The sequence below is a fragment of the Balaenoptera borealis genome, assembly GCF_965194805.1.
Source record: "Balaenoptera borealis genome assembly, chromosome: 1".
Lineage (NCBI taxonomy): Eukaryota > Metazoa > Chordata > Mammalia > Artiodactyla > Balaenopteridae > Balaenoptera > Balaenoptera borealis.
The window spans coordinates 184707172-184726919 of NC_138860.1; the positions used below are offsets into that span (position 1 = coordinate 184707172).

The 19748-nt window shown below is 40.5% G+C and overlaps 1 protein-coding gene across 12 annotated transcripts in view; it reads right to left on the reverse strand.

The window, feature by feature from the left end:
* Positions 1 to 19748, reverse strand: part of VPS13D (vacuolar protein sorting 13 homolog D) — a 255125-nt gene that overhangs the window by 173088 nt on the left and 62289 nt on the right. For all 12 annotated transcript variants that reach the window (XR_014241483.1, XM_082380826.1, XM_082380821.1 and 9 more), the window contains 9 exons: positions 18120 to 18330; positions 11757 to 11928; positions 11461 to 11573; positions 9569 to 9781; positions 6067 to 6332; positions 4839 to 4972; positions 2433 to 2588; positions 716 to 926; positions 107 to 181 (listed from right to left, as the gene is read on the reverse strand). Coding sequence is in view for 11 of the 12 variants with exons in the window: in XM_082380826.1 (XP_082236952.1) it covers positions 107 to 181; positions 716 to 926; positions 2433 to 2588; positions 4839 to 4972; positions 6067 to 6332; positions 9569 to 9781; positions 11461 to 11573; positions 11757 to 11928; positions 18120 to 18330 (1551 nt within the window). In the remaining variant the exon portion in view is untranslated. The remainder of the gene's footprint in view (positions 1 to 106; positions 182 to 715; positions 927 to 2432; positions 2589 to 4838; positions 4973 to 6066; positions 6333 to 9568; positions 9782 to 11460; positions 11574 to 11756; positions 11929 to 18119; positions 18331 to 19748) is intronic.

The following is a 19748-nucleotide window of genomic DNA, read 5'->3' on the forward strand; positions in this document are numbered from 1 at the left end:
TGGAGGGTCTCCAAAACACACTCCAGCTCATGGAAAGATAAACATTATCAAACATTACCGTTTATCAAGATAAACAGCTGATAAAGGAAAGTCTTATTCAAATTACCTTGACACACCAAGAGAGCTTTGCGGCAGTCATCCATGCCAAACCCCAGCTCCTGCAGTCTAGCCAGTTGTAACTCTAGGGGGGGAAAATGGTATATATATTTTTGTAAGTAATTTAATGTAAATTAACCCACAGACTAATTGAAGCAAAAAAGAACCAAAAAAAAACAAGAAAAGAAATTCAGAAACTGGGGACTCAAACACTGCACTGCTATAGGCAAAAGTAAGCTCTTAATTAGAATTTATCAACTGTACCCTGAAATTTTTAAGTCTTTTCCCTATATTGGCTGTCTTTTAAATGCTTACAACTGAAACTTAGTATTATTATCCATATAACTTTGGAGGAAAACTTGAAGTTTAAAACTAAACCTTAGCATTATCCATACCTCTGAAAGAAACTGTAAAAGGAAAAATACTGTAGGCTAGAACAGTTGGTTTGGGCTGTTTATTTTTAAATTAAAAAAAATTAGACAGTCATACTTAAGACCTACAATTATACTTAATGACACAATTATACCCTGAACAATTTAATTGTGCAAAAGAAAATCTGAAAAGTTAAAAAGAAGGGGAGTTTTGGGAAGACTCAGTGGGTTTTATGGTTAATACCTACCCAGGACAGGGTCTAAGGTGTGTCTTGTCCCTTCTCTGATTTCCTCTCCCCTTCGAGATGCACCAGGAAGGTAACTGCTGAAGGAGTTAGCGTCCGAGGCCACTGTGTCTGGTACTGCAGCATTAGCTTGCTCTGGGATGGATTTTGCAATGGCAAGAAACAGCTGAACATCATTATAGGAGAGTCTGATATCCAGGGCCTGTAACTGAATCTAACAAAATTTAAAAGGTGGCAGTTTTTAAAGTTGCACTTGCTTTTGTGTCCACACCTCTTACAGGTATCACTCTAATTCAAGTTCTAGAAATCCAACAGACATTTCTCATTTTGAAGACAGGGGAGATCTTGAAATTAAGCATTAATAGCCATGAGGTAAAATGTCTCAGCTATCAGGTCAAATGTCACAAAACTGTACCAAATAAAAAATACCAAGCAAGGAAAATTACTAGAGCACTTAATACTTCAGTAGAATGATTTTCATACAAGCATATTAATCATCAAAGCAGAGAATCAGAGAATGGCTCTGGTGGAGACAGGATCACCTATTAGCAACACTCTGTTAATCCATTTTGCTTTGATCTATTTAATTTTTTTAAATCTCTGACCACCCAACAAAATTTATCTCTCCTTTATTCAAACAGAACTTTAAATGAGTCATGTTCCACATTAATATTTCTGAAAATCTGGTCTTCCTCAGACAACAGCAATTCAGCTACCACTGGTAAAAGCAGTACAGACACCAACACAAGACCACTTTAAAATGGGATGTCTGTTTGAAGTCTGGGTATAGTGCTCTATTTATTATTCATTTTTTTTTGAAGCCCGAAAATCAGAATGCCTTTTCTCTCTCTTTCAAACCTCCTATGGTTCAAATGGATTACTAATTAATTATTCCCCCTCTACCAAAGAAACAAAACATCAAAGTCTTAAGCCGTCCTGGCCTGGCTTCACCTGCTCTGCTTCTCCTCCCCTATCCTCCTCACTGCCCTATAGACTTCTTTCTTCTAGTGAGACCTCCCTCGGTCTCAGGTCTGCGGGCCATTTCTGCCCCTGACTCTGCTGCTTCCTAATTTGCAATGCTCTCCTTCTCGGCCTATTTACATCCTACCCCTCTGATCAGACTCACTTTTAGCTTCACTCACAGTCAATATTCCTAACTCTGCTTTCTGTAATGTTTTATAGAACTTCAAGATCACACCAGACAATTAAAAGGTCTTTTATCCTCCACAAGACTGAAAGATCTTCTAGGGCAGAGACACTGTCATATTTATTTATTTATTTTTATTTTTTTTTTATATATGTTTTTTTTGTTTTGTTTTTTTATTTATTTATGGCTGTGTTGGGTCTTCGTTTCTGTGCGAGGGCTTTCTCTAGCTGCAGCAAGTGGGGACCACTCTTCATTGCGGTGCGCGGGCCTCTCACTATCGCGGCCTCTCTTGTTGCGGAGCACAGGCTCCAGACGCGCAGGCTCAGTAGTTGTGGCTCACGGGCCCAGTTGCTCCGCGGCATGTGGGATCTTCCCAGACCAGGGCTCGAACCCGTGTCCCCTGCATTGGCAGGCAGACTCTCAACCACTGCGCCACCAGGGAAGCCCCATATTTATTTTGTATTTGCTGAAGTAACAAAAATGTTGTTGAGTTTGGCAGAGTAAATAAGTAGTTCAAGCAAAGGAAAGTGTTTGAGAGTGTCTCAGTGTGTTACACAGATTTGTCATCATTACCTCTAAGACAGGTGGGAAGTCTTCACTATTGAATGCATCCATCAATCCTGAACTATTCTGATAAGAAGAATTCCCCACCAGCTCCACTTGAATTTGTACTGGATCAACAATTGAAAGAGCTGTGTCTTGCTCATTTCCTAGTCGGCATGAAAACACCTAGAGAATGAAATGCAATATGGCAAGAATTAACGTCTGACTTAGGAAGAGTCTAACCATCAGGAGAAAAAGAGACTATCTCAGAAGCACTCAGCCCGAAAATATCAAGAAACCCATAACAACCATTGACATGAACACTGTGAAGAGGGAGGCTGACGCTCTCACCCACTGCCAGGAGCACAGTGGCTCACCTGTGGGAAAGGCAGTTTAGCAATATGTAACAGGAGGCTTAAAAATATCACACCCTTTGATCCAGTAATCCTACTTCTTACTAGGAACTAGCCCAAGGAAATAATGCAAAACATAGAAAAATTCCCTGAACCATTATTTAACAGTTAATCAAAAAATTAAGTGCAACCGAAGTTTTATCATATCTACTCGGTGGAATATTTTGTGGCCATTTAAAAGGGACAGTTTAAAAGACCATATGAAACATAAGAAGACAGTTACAATATAGGTTATGTGAAAAAGCAGCCCAATCAAAATAATATTACGCCATAACTATAAGGAAAGAAACACATCAAAATGTCAAGAGAGATTATGTAAGGTGGGATAGGTGATTTTTTTCCCCTCCCCTTCCCTAATTTTATGTAATATAGTTGTTACTTTCACAACTGAAAATAAATACATTAATTTTTGAAGCTAGGTGAAAGGTACACAGGGGTTCATTAGATTATTCTGTTTACTTTGTGTATGTTTGAAATGTTCTATAATAAAAAAAAAAAAAAACGTATTTATGGGGAGAGGAAAGGGAGGGAGGACTCCCATTCTAGGACCAAATTATGTTGCACGCTCAAGAAGACAGAGGAAAGCACTGCTTTGGTCTCCCTTGCTCCCTCCCCGCTTTTTGGCATTTTCTAGTGCTACTGAAAAACATGCAACACCAAGGTCCTCTGCTGTATTCGAGTTTAACTCATTTTGCTTTCTTTATAAGTTCTCCCCCAGTGATGTATTAGGGCGGTCTTAAAATTCAGATCCAATTGTGCTGCCTAAAGAACAAGATTGAAAGGAATTTCCAGGAATCTCAAATATTTTGCCATGTAGTTTTTCTAAGGCTTTGGAGCAGGAAAGTTTCATTTTCCTTTTTCCTTCAGGGGCTTCTGCTACACAAAACCCAATTGTACCTGACAGTTCATTAATTAATCACTAAACTTTCCCATTCAAAGCTGGTATTGTGGTGGCTTGGAAAGCAGACGAATCGCAATTTCATGACCAACTCACATCACACCAGCGTGCAAATCCCTCCTCTCACACTGAGGTTTCTTTACATGAGAGAAACAAGTGGTAGAGAAATAAAATCTCTACAGGTTTTATTCAGCTATTTCTGACCAGAAAAAAAAAAAAAAAAAAAGAAGTTCCATATGCTGCTGACAGTGAAAATAATTTTTGTTCGTTCAACCTCTGAAATACCACTGGAAAGAACTGGGCATGAAAAAGCTTAATCATAAATGGGAAGGAAATGTTGAGTATCCCTGACCAAATATTCTAATATTCTAACAAGAGGAATGTTAGCTGAGATCAGTGACTTAAGAACATCTGACAGAGACAATAATCTACCTAGTTTCTCCTTCTGTCTCCACACATCCTGGCTTAAAAAGAGGCAGAGCAGTTTTTGCTTAACATTGTATAATGTAATTTTCTGGCTACAAAAGCCATCCCAGTGCAAATTAGCTCCTTCGTGAGATCAGATCAGAGCCACAAGCACCTCTATTAGAGACTCAGTCCTTTAGGTCAGGCCTGACTCTCTAGACGTGCCCTTTTATAGATCAGATATTCCCAGAAGGATAACAGAGAAAGTCCTTAACACTTTTATAGACAAGCTTCCATGACCATAAAGCCCTAGGTCTTCGGAGGGACAAGCACTCAACGTGGGGAAGGGGATACAGGAGAAACAAGGACCCCTTCCTCACCTTCACAATTCGCCAGGGCCTAGACCTGCAGAACTAGAGGACACGACAAGGAGCCCGGCGGGGTAATGGGGACTAGAAGAGTTCCCTCGAACTTTCTGAGGAAGGGAGGGTGAGAGAGAAAGAGGTAAAAGACCCTGCACACATTCAAAGCCTGGGGGGCTGAATTCACACATTAGAATAACCTGGTAGATTTGAGGAGAAAATGAAGAGAAGAGGACAAGGGCCCTCCAATCCCATTAATTATTTCCCTGAATGAAAGTTTAGAAGGTAAAATTCTCCTCCAGATGCTTTTCTCTTGAGCCAAACATTTAGTGTTTCAATCAACACACAGACTTCTTACCTCAATGCCAAACAAACTTCCTGAAAAGGGCCGATCGACAAACCGGGGCTTATAGGTGAGCACTGTGGTGCCTTTGAGAATAATGGCGTTGGTATCGAAGCAGGACACATCTTCAACGACCACAAACTCTGTGCCTGGAAAGGACGGCATTGTCAACTAAGCCAAAGCTGTGAAGTGGAAAGCAGCAGGCTGTCGCAAACCAGGCAGCACATTTACTGGGTTGGGGGCTGACACGTTGGCCAGAAAGATCTGTTCTGCAGGATGCCTGCCGACACTCTGCTTCACTTCCAACCCGAACTAGTTCTCTGTATCTGGCCAGCCACAGCTGAGCTGACAGAGCACTGCACAGGCAGAAAAGACAGGGATGCAGTTTCTCTCTTTAGCATATAGTTTTAAACTAGGTCTCCTGGGAGGCAGAACAGACATTCAGAAGCTCCCTCGCCAAATGACGACCTGTTTTAAAAATCCCAGGAAGTAGATTTAGATACTAATGTTGGTTAGGCAGCATAAAGCACTAGGTCATCTATGTAGCTGTTTAAGTTGTTTACAAAGAATGTGGACTAATTTAATGTAGACTTTTTTTAATTAGTAGATACAGACAGTTTTCTATTCATCTGTACATGGCAAATTTACTTTTCGTTTCCATTAGAAAACATGTATAAATTGAACTTTTGAAACTAAATCCACTTCAAGTGCAGTGTGCTCTCCAGCTTCTTCCAAACCACTGAGCAGTAGACAGGGTATATCACAAACATAACGATAAATACACACATATGTACAGATGTACTGTAAGAGTCTACTAGTTAACAAAAACTGTAGTAAATCTGTTTGTAAAGGAAAATATTCTTTTTGTAAAGACTTTGCTTAAACTCCGTAAGGTACATCTGCTGGGGCCCTAGATATCAAACAGAAAATTGAAGCCTGATTTAACACTGGGAAAAAAGACCACTGCGCATGGGGGGAACTCAGGCCAGGCATATGCATTAGGGCGGCAGAGGAGAGGGACTAGATCCTGAAGCCCGGTGTGGGCCAGCTCAGTGTGGACCAGGCAATCCCACCTGAAAACGGAGGTCAGGAACTTTGACACCTGTTGGTGTGCAAAGGATGCAAATGTGTAAGAGTGCTCGTGTCAAAATACAGAGGCAACAGAAAAGTCATCCTGTAAGACACACATGGAGCCTAATATCCAAACTAAGAAAATCAGTGACTCACAACTACATATACTTACCTGTTACATTGACCTTGACCTCCAGGTGCCTTTCAGTAGACAGAGGAAGGGAAGACCGCTTGGTAACTACTCCACTTTTCACGGTTTTGGGAATTACAGCAGATTCGCTGCTAGAGTTACGGTGACGCGAAGGAGTAACTTTAGTTTGCTTCTTAATATCACTGGGGGTGTGGAGAAAATCATGCACTAACAGCAGCCAGTCAAATATGAGAAACACACGGAGATTGTTGAGAACTACTGTGAAACAGGAGGAATCCTTTGTAGACCTACAAGAAGGAAGATCATAAAAACAAAATAGGAAAAGAGAAATATGATATTTCATTAACTTGCAAATATGTGACTCAATTGGGGCAGGTGGTACTCCAGCATTTTCTAAACTGAACTTTGAGTATCAATAAACTCTGAATCCAGGTTTAATAAAATATTCAGTGTATGTTTTCAGAAGTCAGTCAGATTCTTCAACAAAAAGGAATACGCTGTAAGAAAGCAATAGAGTGCATGTCATCCAGCAGTTCCTAACCAGGGGTGATTCTGTCCCCTGGAGACATTTTTGCCACAACTGAAGGGGTTCCTACAGGCATCTAGGCATCTGGTGGGCAGAAGTCAGGGACGAGGCTAAACATCCCACAATGTACACGAGAGGCTCCACAACACGGAATGTTCTAACCCACGATGTCACCAGCGCTGAGGCTGAGAAATGTCGGTGTAGTAGGAAGAGCACAGGCTTAAATCTTGTCAATTATAAGCTGTGTTATCTTGGGTAAGCCACCTACCTTCTCTGAGCCTGCTTCCCCACTTATAAAATGAGAAATAATAACACTGTAAGAGATAAAGCGCCGGGCACATAACAGGTTCGAAAAATATCAGTTCCCTTCCCTACAGGCTGTTTCTAGAAAATCAATGAGGCACTCTTTCTTTGATGTCTAGGATCACTTCTTTATAAACATCCAATTTACATACTAGTATGAAACGATTTTTCTAGCTGGAACCGGCCTGAAAGCCCAGATCTTTTAGCCAAAGAGGGCAGACAAATAAAATGACATTTACTGTGGGTGTAACCCCAAGTGCCCTAGAAGTAGAGATGCGGGAGAAGGGGAGAGAGTATTAGTTTTGTTGCCCTCATTACCCCAAATTCTATATTTGAGGTGAAATATAGAATTATAGTCCAAGGAGGACTCTCAGGCCTGGCCTCAAACCATGGTGTGGTCAGGGGCTTATCCAGGCCCTGTTAGTATACCAGTAGGCAGAGATGGGTAAGATAGAAGAAAGATGGGCTAGGGACACCCCTATAGAGTTTTCTGGGTAGAGCTTTGTTCTATGAGCCCAAAATCGCTTCTGGGGCTCTGCTTCACATACCTGCTTCCCAGTCCTAAAAGGGGCTTCTATTCAGGAAAAGCTGATTTGGAGATATTTTTAAGGCTGGCTTCTCTAGGCTCTTATTTCTCCTAAACCTGGCTCACTGCCTCTAGAAAAAGGGCACAATGCTGCATGTCTCCTTCATACAGACACAGCATTTTTCACAGAAACACTCTACCCTTTTGTAATAGAGAAAAAATGTTGCCCTCAGTAAAATTTTTCCACCCCATTTTGAACACAGACCGTCAGAGCTATGAACTAACTGGAAAGTCAAAGTGTGTCTGATCCCTTTTCTGGAAAATATTTCAAGCCTTTAAACACTGTGAAGTGATTTATATTTGACACACAAATTCCCAACAGAAGAGCAATTCTTCTTGAGACACAGAAGGCGTTCAAAAGTTCCAATCAAGAGAACATTTTAACCCTCTCACTAACAATGGTATTTCTGTTAGCAAGAGCCAAGGTGTAGGACTTTATTATTAGCCTCCAAGAAATTATACACCTTTAGTATATATTAATATTTTAAGGCTCCTTCTACATTAAAAATATGATAAGTGGGACCACTAGATGACATTTAGGAAGCCAGATCAACAACAAAGCAAACCCAAAAAGAAATTGTTTCTGCAGATAGGCCAAAGAGCAATACATGCAAGCCTCCTGTTCAAATAAACATCATCTTCAAACAAAGGAACTGCAAATCACAACCAGCTTATCATCTGACTACGGTCAGGCCAATCACTAAAATGTGGTAGGCCTGACAACTGTTAGAAAAGACATGGGATTTGAAATCAGAGGCCCAAGTCTGAGTTCTGACTACTTCACTCACTGGCTGTGTTATCTTAGAAGAGTTATTTAACCCCCTCCAAGCTTCTATATTGGTATCCGTAAAACAGGGAAGAAGTCACCCACTGGACAGACTTGTGAGAATTAAGTTAAAGGTGGGTAAAGTGCCTGGCCCATGGTACGGCTCAGTAAGAGGCAACTAGCATTCCTATTACTGAACTTTTTTAAAGTTCATGCAAAAGTTTGAATATCTGCTTTGCTAGACTTTCTAAAGGCATATGGAGATCACAACCCCTCCCTAAAAAAAAACCTCAACCCCGAGGAATTCACTGAACAGCACAATGAAATGTCAGACATATTTAAACATACAAATGTAAGAACAATCTTGATAATTTTTTTTTTCCTTTTTTGCCTGATCAAGAAGTTTTTCCCAGCCTTCTTACTTACTGGTTTATATTTACAACTTATCTGATAACATTAAGCACTAAGAGAATGAAACCGACATTCAGTTCCAAAGGTCTCCTTTTGAATCTCTATCGATCAGACCTAATTTTTCAGTTTTCCAGTCTAAGCCCACCTAGTCATAAAATCTTACAGTAGTGTGCCATAAAATAACACAAGCTACATCAGGAATCATCAAAACAGCTCCCCTCTGTCCCAAGCAGTATGCCAGAATATCTTAAGTATTACCTCCACCCTATGCATGAGGTGGATGAGGTGGGTACAGTTATTCTTTCCTATTTTATAGAAGATGAAAATGCAGCTGAAAGAGATTAAGGAACTTGTCCTTGGATGCATTACTAGAAAGTGGTAGATCGAGGTTTGAGCCCAGCTCTATACGATCCCCAAACATGTGCTCTTTTTACACACAACACTGCCTCCCATAATACCAGGAAGAAAAACATAATCTAGTTCAAAGAGGCTAAAGCTCTTTTTACATGGAGAAGTCAGTCATTAAGACTTGCATAGACAAATCAATAATGCAAGTCAAAACCACTTTCCCTTCTACTACTTCTATAGACCAAAAGACTTTTATTTTCCCCTTACATAAGCACAATTTCTTCCTTCCCCAAGTCACTTTACATATTAAAACAGTCTACAGCTGGTTAATTTTAAGAATCTGGTTTAATTCTAAACAACTTTATTTTTAAGGCAACAGAGACATCTTTTGGCCAATAAATGAAACTGCATGGTTACAGGAATACTAATATACAGTATGCTGCACTGATAAGCCATTATCTATTTATCTTCTCACTGATTCCTTGCTCCTTTGATGTTCTAAAGCCGACGTGGTCTTGGCCCAATGTCCACAGAAGGAAATGTCTTGATAAAGAAAGGCAAAGTCAGGGTCTGGATCTCCTACCTGAAATGCAGTTCGATCTGAATGGATCCTTGGGTAGTGCTGCTGTTCTTAGAGGGCTGAAAGATACAGGTGAATACGTTTGTCATGCCAGGACTGGTCTTCTGCCCAGCATAGCGGGTGTCAAAAGCCATCATGGAATGCGAAACCAAGTTAACGGACTTCGTTTGGTTGGAAAAGCTCTCATAGAGCAGTTTACATTTCTTGAAGTCAAATCTAAGGGAGAAAGCAGACAAGATGTTGAACGCTTCCATTTTACAAAATTATGTACATTTAAGATAAAAGAACAAAATCATAAATATGCCTAAGTTCTATGAAGAAGAATAACTTTCACTCTGAGATCTGTCACTGATTTTAACGGTGTCCACAAAATGGATTTAGTGTCACTTTGCCTTGTATCTCACTTTCCATTTCCAAGGAGATGCTCTTGTCCGTAGGAACTTCGTGAGAAATAACAATACCACGTATTTATTATATACTTGGTTCACTAGCATTCTCATTTCTCACCTAAGTTTAGTAAGACTATATATTTGTAATAATCCCCAAGGGATAATGAGGGTCCCTTTAGTCCTTCATCTGTCAACTCCTAGCCTGCGTGGAGGATTCTCTCTCCAGAATCTGCTGAATTTTTACATGAGACCACTAAAGTTTACTGGGAACTGCCACAACCAATAATACTTTTCATACAGAGAAATAATGCAGCTGATGCCAACAGAAAATGCATCTGGAACTGCCACTGTTTTAGTAACAGAGAAAGCTGCAATGGGCAATCCATACAGAATTACTCCACATTGGAAAAAACTAAGGGCATAACCAGTCATCAGAACAAACTGCTGGCTCACAAGATAATCAATCTGGGACCCCAGCTCCACCACACCGTGTTCTGATCAGCTGAATTAGATACGGGCCTGAATGAATTTTTAAGGGAAATACAAAATAGAAGGTAGAGTGCTTCCATGGAAAAATTACTAGACTTGAAGTCCTGTTTTCATATACTGAACCACTTTTCCAGCCATATGATTGATCTTACACTAGTCAAAAACTCTATCTGGAAAACAGGAGTAATATCTGCTAAACTTTACATGGCTGTCAAGAGATGAAAATGAAAAGATTATCAAGTGTGAAAATACAGTGCACTCTTGAGGGTTTTATACCAGTAATCGCAAATTCCTGGCCTACACTAACCAAGAAAATGACATAAATTAGTGAACTGCTGGGTAAGCACATGCCTTATCTAAAGGCTGCCCAAGTTGTTACTCAGTTTCCAGATGCTTCCAATTGAGAACACGGGCCCAGTATTGCCAAAGCTTCTAATTTTTCAAAAGCTGAAATCCAAACTTTTTATGTGCAATTCCCCAGTTTTCAAATGTTGGCCAGTTAGTCAGTCATCACTGCTGCTCCAGATAGCTCTGGGGCTCCCCCCATGCAGACACACAGCAAAACTACTTCCTGACTCCTTTGTGCTCCTGTGGGACCATGTTCTAGCCCCACGGGGTTTACCAGGGATTCCACTGCCATTCAAGACCACTCCAGGGCTATTGTTTTTCTTGCTGGCACAGCAGGCTGCTGTCAGTCAGAGTAACTAGAGTGAGCAGAGCAGCCCAAGACCCATAACAGACATGAAACACGAGGAGAAAAAACATCGTCACTGTTCTAAGTCACTGGTATTTTGGAGTGCCTGTTACTACAGCCTAACCTCAGCTATCTTGACTGATAGAGACTGATGAATTTAAACTTTTAAAAAGCACTGTGCAGACCAACAAAAAGCATCTTGCAGGCAGACCACATTTAGCTGTGAACCACCACTCTGCAACCTCTGTTCTATGTCAGAGCACAATGTGTGCATTATTTGTATCACCATTACTAACAGTAAAACAGTATAATTAAAGCCATACCTGGCTAAGGACCCAGCACCTTCTTTTCCTTTTGGATCTTTCAGCTCCAGACTTACATTTACCATATCAATGAGGAAACACATGCACGTGTACACTTCTCCGCTCAGAACAGTCTGGAAAAGGAAAAAGCTGATCAATTCATAGTCGATGCCAATCTAAAAATGGGGTCAATGCCATGAAGTCTAATTTACTCGTGGTTCCATCTTCTTTCCCCAGGTGACTTCGAGGAACAGATACACAGGATGACCATCAGCTGAGACCACGAGAGTTACTGAAGAACCTAACATCACACTCACATGAATCCTTGGGTCTTGTAAATCATAAGGCCGCATGAATTCCTCGATGGGCTCTCCAAGGTTGTTCTCCAATAAACCCCGGATCAGCTTGTATTTGTACAAATCCAGAGAGCAGTGGACTGAGGAGAGATTGCCATGGATAGATATATCTGGCACAGTATGACTTATTTCTCTATGAAAAAAGAAAAAAGGTCACTTTCACAAACAAATCACTAACTTAATGTTGACATAGCTCACACCCAAATATAAGTGCTAACATGTACCCACCTACATTATCAACCAATTAATTTCTAACTTCCAATGACAAAAATTTCATGTGGGTCCACATGAAGCAAGTTAGTATAACTGAGTGTCATGCTTCAGCTACAAAAGGCCACTTTTCTCCCAAAACATACATTTAGAAAGTCCCCAAATCTAACATGAGTTAACTAAGTAATCTATTAATAAAGAAAAATCTCATGAGACTCAGAAATAGTTTAAACATTATAGCTGGGAAAGCAATAAAAAAAAAAAGATGACAAAACAGAAGGGAAACACACTCACAGGTACAAAGAACAGAGGGGTGGGGGCTGGGGCAAACACAGGTGAAGGGGGTAAAGTGGTACAAACCTCCAGCTATAAAATAAACAAGTCATGGGGATATACGATACAGCAGGGGTCCCCAACCCCTGGGCCACAGACCGGTACCGGTCCACGGCCTGTTAGGAACGGGGCCGCACAGCAGGAGGTGAGCGGTAGGTGAACGAGTGAAGCTTCATCTGCATTTACAGCCGCTCCCCAACGCTCGCATTACCACCTGAGCTCCACCTCCTGTCACATCAGCTGCAGCATTAGATTCTCACAGGAGCGTGAACCCTACTGTGAACTGTGCACACGAGGGATCTAGGTTGCGTGCTCCTTGTGAGAATCTAAAATGGACAACCTGGAAGAAACAGACAAATGTTTAGGAAGGTATAACCTTCCAAGACTGAACCAGGAAGAAACAGAAAATATGAACAGACCAATCACAAGGAATGAAATTGAAACTGTGATTAAAAATCTTCCAACAAACCAAAGCCCAGGACCAGATGGCTTCACAGGCGAATTCTATCAAACATTTAGAGAAGAGCTAACACCCATCCTTCTCAAACTCTTCCAAAAAATTGCAGGGGAAGGAACACACCCAAACTCCTTCTATGAGGCCACCATCACCCTGATACCAAAACCAGACACAGATATTACAAAAAAAGATAATTACAGACCAGTATCACTAATGAATATAGATGCAAAAATCCTCAACAAAATACTAGCAAAGAGAATCCAACAACACATTAAAAGGATCATACACCATGATCAAGTGGGATTTATTCCAGGGATGCAAGGATTCTTAAATATACACAAATCAATCAATGTGATACACCATGTTAACAAATTGAAGGATAAAAACCATATGATCATCTCAATAGATGCAGAAAAAGCTTTCGACAAAATTCAACACCCATTTATGATAAAAACTCTCCAGAAAGTGAGCATAGAGGGAACCTACCTCAACATAATAAAGGCCATATACGACAAACCCACAGCAAACATCATTCTCAATGGTGAAAAGCTGAAAGCATTTCCTCTAAGATCAGGAACAAGACAAGGATGTCCACTCTCGCCACTATTATTCAACATAGTTTTGGAAGTCCTAGCCATGGCAATCAGAGAAGAAAAAGAAATCGGAAAAGAACAAGTAAAACTGTCACTGTTTGCAGATGACATGATACTATACATAGAGAATCCTAAAGATGCCACCAGAAAACTACCAGAGCTAATCAATGAATTTGGTAAAGTTGCAGGATACAAAATTAATGCACAGAAATCTCTTGCATTCCTATACACTAATGATGAAAAATGTGAAAGAGAAATTAAGGAAACACTCCCATTTACCACTGCAACAAAAAGAATAAAATACCTAGGAATAAACCTACCTAACGAGACAAAAGACCTGTATGCAGAAAACTGTAAGACACTGATGAAAGAAATTAAAGATGATACAAACATATGGAGAGATATATATCACATTCTTGGATTGGAAGAATCAACATTGTGAAAATGACTCTACTACCCAAAGCAATCTACAGATTCAATGCAATCCCTATCAAACTACCAATGGCATTTTTTACAGAACTAGAACAAAAAATCTTAAAATTTGTATGGAGACACAAAAGACCCCAAATAGCCAAAGCAGTCTTGAGGGGAAAAAACGGAGCTGGAGGAATCAGACTCCCTGACTTCAGACTATACTACAAAGATACAGTAATCAAGACAATATGGTACTGGCACAAAAACAGAAATATAGATCAATGGAACAGGACAGAAAGCCCAGAGATAAACCCACGCACCTATGGTCAACTAACCTATGACAAAGAAGGCAAGGATATACAATGGAGAAAAGACAGTCTCTTCAATAAGTGGTGCTGGGAAAACTGGACAGCTACATGTAAAAGAATGAAATTAGAACACTCCCTAACACCATACACAAAAATAAACTCAAAATGGATTAGAGACCTAAATTTAAGACTGGACACTATAAAACTCTTAGAGGAAAACATAGGAAGAACACTCTGACATAAATCACAGCAAGATCTTTTTTGATCCACCTCCCAGAGTAATGGAAATAAAAACAAAAATAAACAAATGGGACCTAATGAAACTTAAAAGCTTTTGCACAGCAAAGGAAACCATAAACAAGAAGAAAAGACAACCCTCAGAATGGGAGAAAATATCTGCAAACAAATCAATGAACAAAGGATTAATCTCCAAAATATATAAACAGCTCACGCAGCTCAATATTAAAAAAACAAACAACCCAATCCAAAAATGGGCAGAAGACCTAAATAGACATTTCTCCAAAGAAGACATACAGATGGCCAAGAAGCATATGGAAAGATGCTCAACATCACTAATTATTAGAGAAATGCAAATCAAAACTACAATGAGGTAGCACCTCACACCAGTTAGAATGGGCATCATCAAAATCTACAAACAGGGCTTCCCTGGTGGCACAGTGGTTGAGAATCTGCCTGCCAATGCAGGGGACACGGGTTCGAGCCCTGGTCTGGGAAGATCCCACATGCCGCGGAGCAACTAGGCCCGTGAGCCACAACTACTGAGCCTGCGCATCTGGAGCCTGTGCTCCGCAACAAGAGAGGCCACGATAATGAGAGGCCGGCGCACCGCGATGAAGAGCGGCCCCCGCCTGCCGCAACTGGAGAAAGCCCTCGCACAGAAACGAAGATCCAACACAGCCAAAAATAAATAAATAAATAAATAAATAAATAAATAAATAAATAAATAAATAAATAAATAAATAAATAAATAATAAAGGAATTCCTTTAAAAAAAAAAAGTAATTAAAAAAAAAATCTACAAACAACAAATGCTGGAGAGGGTGTGGAGAAAAGGGAACCCTCTTGCACTGTTGGTGGGAATGTAAATTGATACAGCCACTATGGAGAACAGTACGGAGGTTCCTTTAAAAACTAAAAATAGAACTACCATACGACCCAGCAATCCCACTACTGTGCATATACCCTGAAGAAACCATAATTCAAAAAGGGTCATGTACCACAATGTTCATTGCAGCTCTGTTTACAATAGCCAGGACATGGAAGCAACCTAAGTGTCCATCAACAGATGAATGGATAGAGAAGATGTGGCACATATATACAATGGAATATTACTCAGCCATAAAAAGAAACGAAATTGAGTTATTTGTAGTGAAGAGGATGGACCTAGAGTCTGTCATACAGAGTGAAGTAAGTCAGAAAGAGAAAAACAAATATCGTATATTAACGCATATATGTGGAACCTAGAAAAATAGTACAGATGAACCGGTTTGCAGGGCAGAAGTTGAGACACAGATGTAGAGAACAAATGTATGGACACCAAGGGGGGAAAGTGGCAGGTGGGGAGGTGGTGTGATGAACTGGGAGATTGGGATTGACATGTATACACTGATATGTATAAAATGGATAACTAATAAGGACCTGCTGTATAAAAAAATAAATAAAATAAAATTCAAAAAAAAGAATCTAATGCCTGATGATCTGAGGTGGAGCTGAGGCGGTGATGCTGGTGCTGGGGAGCGGCTGCAAATACAGATTATCATTAGCAGAGAAGTCTGACTGCACAGAGACTATAATAAATCAACTGCTTGCAGACTCATATCAAAACCCTACCAGTGAGTGGCAATTGAAAACAAGCTCAGGGCTCCCACTGATTCTGCATTATGGTGAGTTGTATAATTATTTCATTATATATTCCAAGGTAATAATAATAGAAATAAAGTGCACAATAAATGTAATGCACTTGAATCATCCCAAAACTGCCCCCTACCCCAGTCCGTGGAAAAACTGTCTTCCACGAAACTGGTCCCTGGTGCCAAAAAGGTTGGGGACTGCTGCTATACAGCATGAGGAATACGGTCAATAACACTATAATAACTTTGTACGGAAACAGATGGTTACTACGCTCATAGTGATGATCATTTCATAATGTGTGCAAATGTCTGATCATGATGTAGTATACCTGAAATTAACATAATATTGTACAACAACTATATTTTGATGAAAAAGAAAAGGTGACAAGCTCTTTATTCATTTAGTGATAACTAAAGTTAGAACCAGTGTTTCATAATGAGCCCAGACGGGACATTAGGATAAAACCTGAATCAGTCACTCATTTCAGCAGAGATGGGCAGGAGTGAAGTTGAAAATGCCTGGGTGGGGGGAAGATACCTCATCCCAACACTGAAGAGTTTTTTCTCTACCCTCCTAGAGGTGAAGTGGGCATCGTGGATCCTGCAGACACTATGCTCTGAGTATATAAAGTAGAGGGTTAGGATTTGAAGTGGAAGAGGAATACAAAAAACTACTTTGTCTATGGAGAAAAACCTACATATAAGGTGAAAAAAGACTAGTCACGCACGCAATCAACAAAGAAAAGCTGGAAAGGATTACCAAGAACCTCTGGGTTCCCATGTCTGTGGTGTGAGAAGATGATAGAATACCTTGTGTTCAGTCATCACCTTCTATCTGGGCTAACAGAGTATAATTATCTGCACATAAGCACTGATGGAAGTGGGTAAAGTTTAGATAAACAGAGTAGTAAAGCACATTTTTTTTTTGGAAAGCATTACTTGAAAAGAAAACAAAGTGTTTGATTTCTAAATAATGAAGCTCCTCTTAAGACTTCTAGGCCAGTAAAATAAAATACAGCCCATGCCAACCATAACTGAAAGCCAGCCAGGGAGCACTTGAATAACAAGTAAGAATGAAACACAAAAATCTCAGTGAGAGCGGCTAAACTGTATCATTAATTCAGAGAGAAACAAAACAGTGATATTAAATGACTTGCCCAAGCCCAGGACCTGCAAAGGGAGTAGCCAAAGAGGGATTAAAATCACACCCTGGAAAAGCAGTGACACTGCTTTTCAAAATGCTACAAATGAAAATCTCTTTCATTACTTTACAGCCATGCCTCATCTTTCCCTGAAGTTAAGAAGCAAATGTTGCTGCTTTCTCCAAAATTAACGCTCCAAACTGAAAGGCATCACACACTGTAACCAGCTGTCCCAGTCCACGCACAGGGGCCAGGCGAGCGTAAGCGCCACCAGAGGACCTTTTTAATATACACCTGAGGCTAGGCCCTGAGAGCCAGGTTCTGCTGGTCTCAGGTAGGGTCGGGAATGTTTCTTTTCAGTAAGTTTCCCAGCCAGATATGGAACTAATGACAACTGAAGCCATGCTCTAAACTACAGATATTAAGCATCCTGTGTTTTGAAGCCAATTAAAAGGTAAATTAGAGTCAGTTCATCAGTTTTTATGTAGTACTTTCAGATGGCTTAATAGAGTGAAATGGGCAAAACAGCATCTAAACAATTATTCTCATTAAATGGAGCTCCAGGGTAAACAGCAATAGCAGGTCCAGAATCTACTGTATTTGGAACATAGACTCCAATGTCACTTCTTCCAAATACCTTCCCTACCTCACTACTCCCATCAAAATCCATGCTAAATTCATGTCCATTCCTCTTTGTTTCCAAGGCACCTACTACAATCCTACAACACAGTTTATAACACTGAATCAAACACTAAATTAGAATCATATACTTACCTTCCTATATCCCTCAACAAAATGTAAGCTCCATGACGGCAGAAGTTTTTTCTTCCATCACAGGAGCCCTCATGTCTAGCAGATAGTAGGGACTCGATAGATATTTGTTACACAGATGAAAAAATAAGTGAATACCTATGCCCTTCCAGACTTAATAGCACTGATTTCCAAGTTATTACGATTCTACTTACAATAGACAGTTATTTGAATATAGACCACTCACTTGTCCAAGTTCCTTTCCACCTGCAATTTCAGTCTACAAGGCTCAGTCAAGAGGCTTCCCCCTGTCTGTCGCACAAAATAGGAGGGGAAGATCAGGTCTCCACTACTGTCTTCCGAGGCCTTAGTATACTCTCGTGGGTGTCTCTCTGCAGCAAAGATGTCCATGTCTTGTAGATCGACGACAATGCAATCCAGCAGGCAGACGTGGTCTTCTACACAGACCCAAGGAAAGAGAGACAATGAAGAAAATGGGACCCGGAAAGGGCTGGCCCAGAACAAAACCAGAAAGCCAAAAAAAGTTCATTTTGTCTTTGGAAAATGTTTAGCACTGCCTGCGTCAGAAAGCTGGGTGACCAGAAGTCTCCACTCTGGCACCAAGACCTCCGTCCACAATGCTCTGCATTTTGGACATCTCCTGCCCGCCACCTGCATGCAAGCACGTACTGTGCCACGTCCCCTCAGCGTCTCACTGCTGTCCCGAGACACTAACTGAGGCTAAAGGACTTCTGACGAGAAGTACTTAATATGCTCCCTCCCAAGGAGATCCCACAGGGGTCTCGTGTAGAGATAATGTTACCCAAAGGTTTACAAAATTTTCCAGCAGCAAAATTCTTTTTTCCAAACAAACATCACGTGTAACCATTTCCACCAGCACTGATCTAATCCATACCACCTCCATTCTTGCCTAGACCACCATAAACTCCCCTCCAATATACCCACACAATTCCAGTCTGCCCTCACAAAACCATTCTGCTCACAAAATACCTCAGTAATCCTTAAAAAAAGAAGTGGGACCAAAACATTCTTTTCCTTTATACTTTGATGGCTTTGTTTAATGCAAAGTTCTTTCTGTGAAACTCCCCTAAATCCCTGTAAAGCCCTGCATAAGCCCACTGCCGACTTTTCCAACCTCATCTCAAGCCATTCTCTACCTTGCCCATGAAGCCTCGGGCTCACTGGCCTTTGTTTCCCCCCACATGCCAGGCTCTTTGCTGTCTGAACAGTCTTACCCACAGCATACCCTCCTCTCTCCTTCTCAACTGGGTCCTGTTCTTTCGCTTTACACCATTCTGTCTCTCCCACAACATTTATCTTAATCTGGCAATATTTAGATTAAGATTATCTTAATCTGTCAATATAAAGCTTATTTAATGGCTTTCTCATATCATTCACATGATAGGAACTATGTCTAATAGCGTGTTACTAAACAGGAGAACATAGCATGTTAATATATAGGAGAACAAAACATTGTTAACACCTGGATTAGGCAGGCACTAATTGAATTAGTTCTTGCCTTGTTACTGCATCGATAAATATGTGAAGAAGACAAAAGTGGAGCTGGTCTGGCAGAAGGGGAAAAGGGATGGGAACAAAGAAAGGGCTTCAGAGATTTCCTAGGGTTGTCATGGAATCCCAGGGATATACAGAAGCAGTTTGAAAACCACTATCTTAACCCAATCTTAATCACATATAGAATTCCAGAAACAAACAGCAAATCAGGAGGAGAAATACTGTCAGGAAAGAGATCTTTCTATAAAACATCCTAAATCACTTCTTATAGGCTTCTAAATATATGTAAAATTGGCCTTATTCCTAATCATCATTGTCACCAGGACAACAACGGCAACAG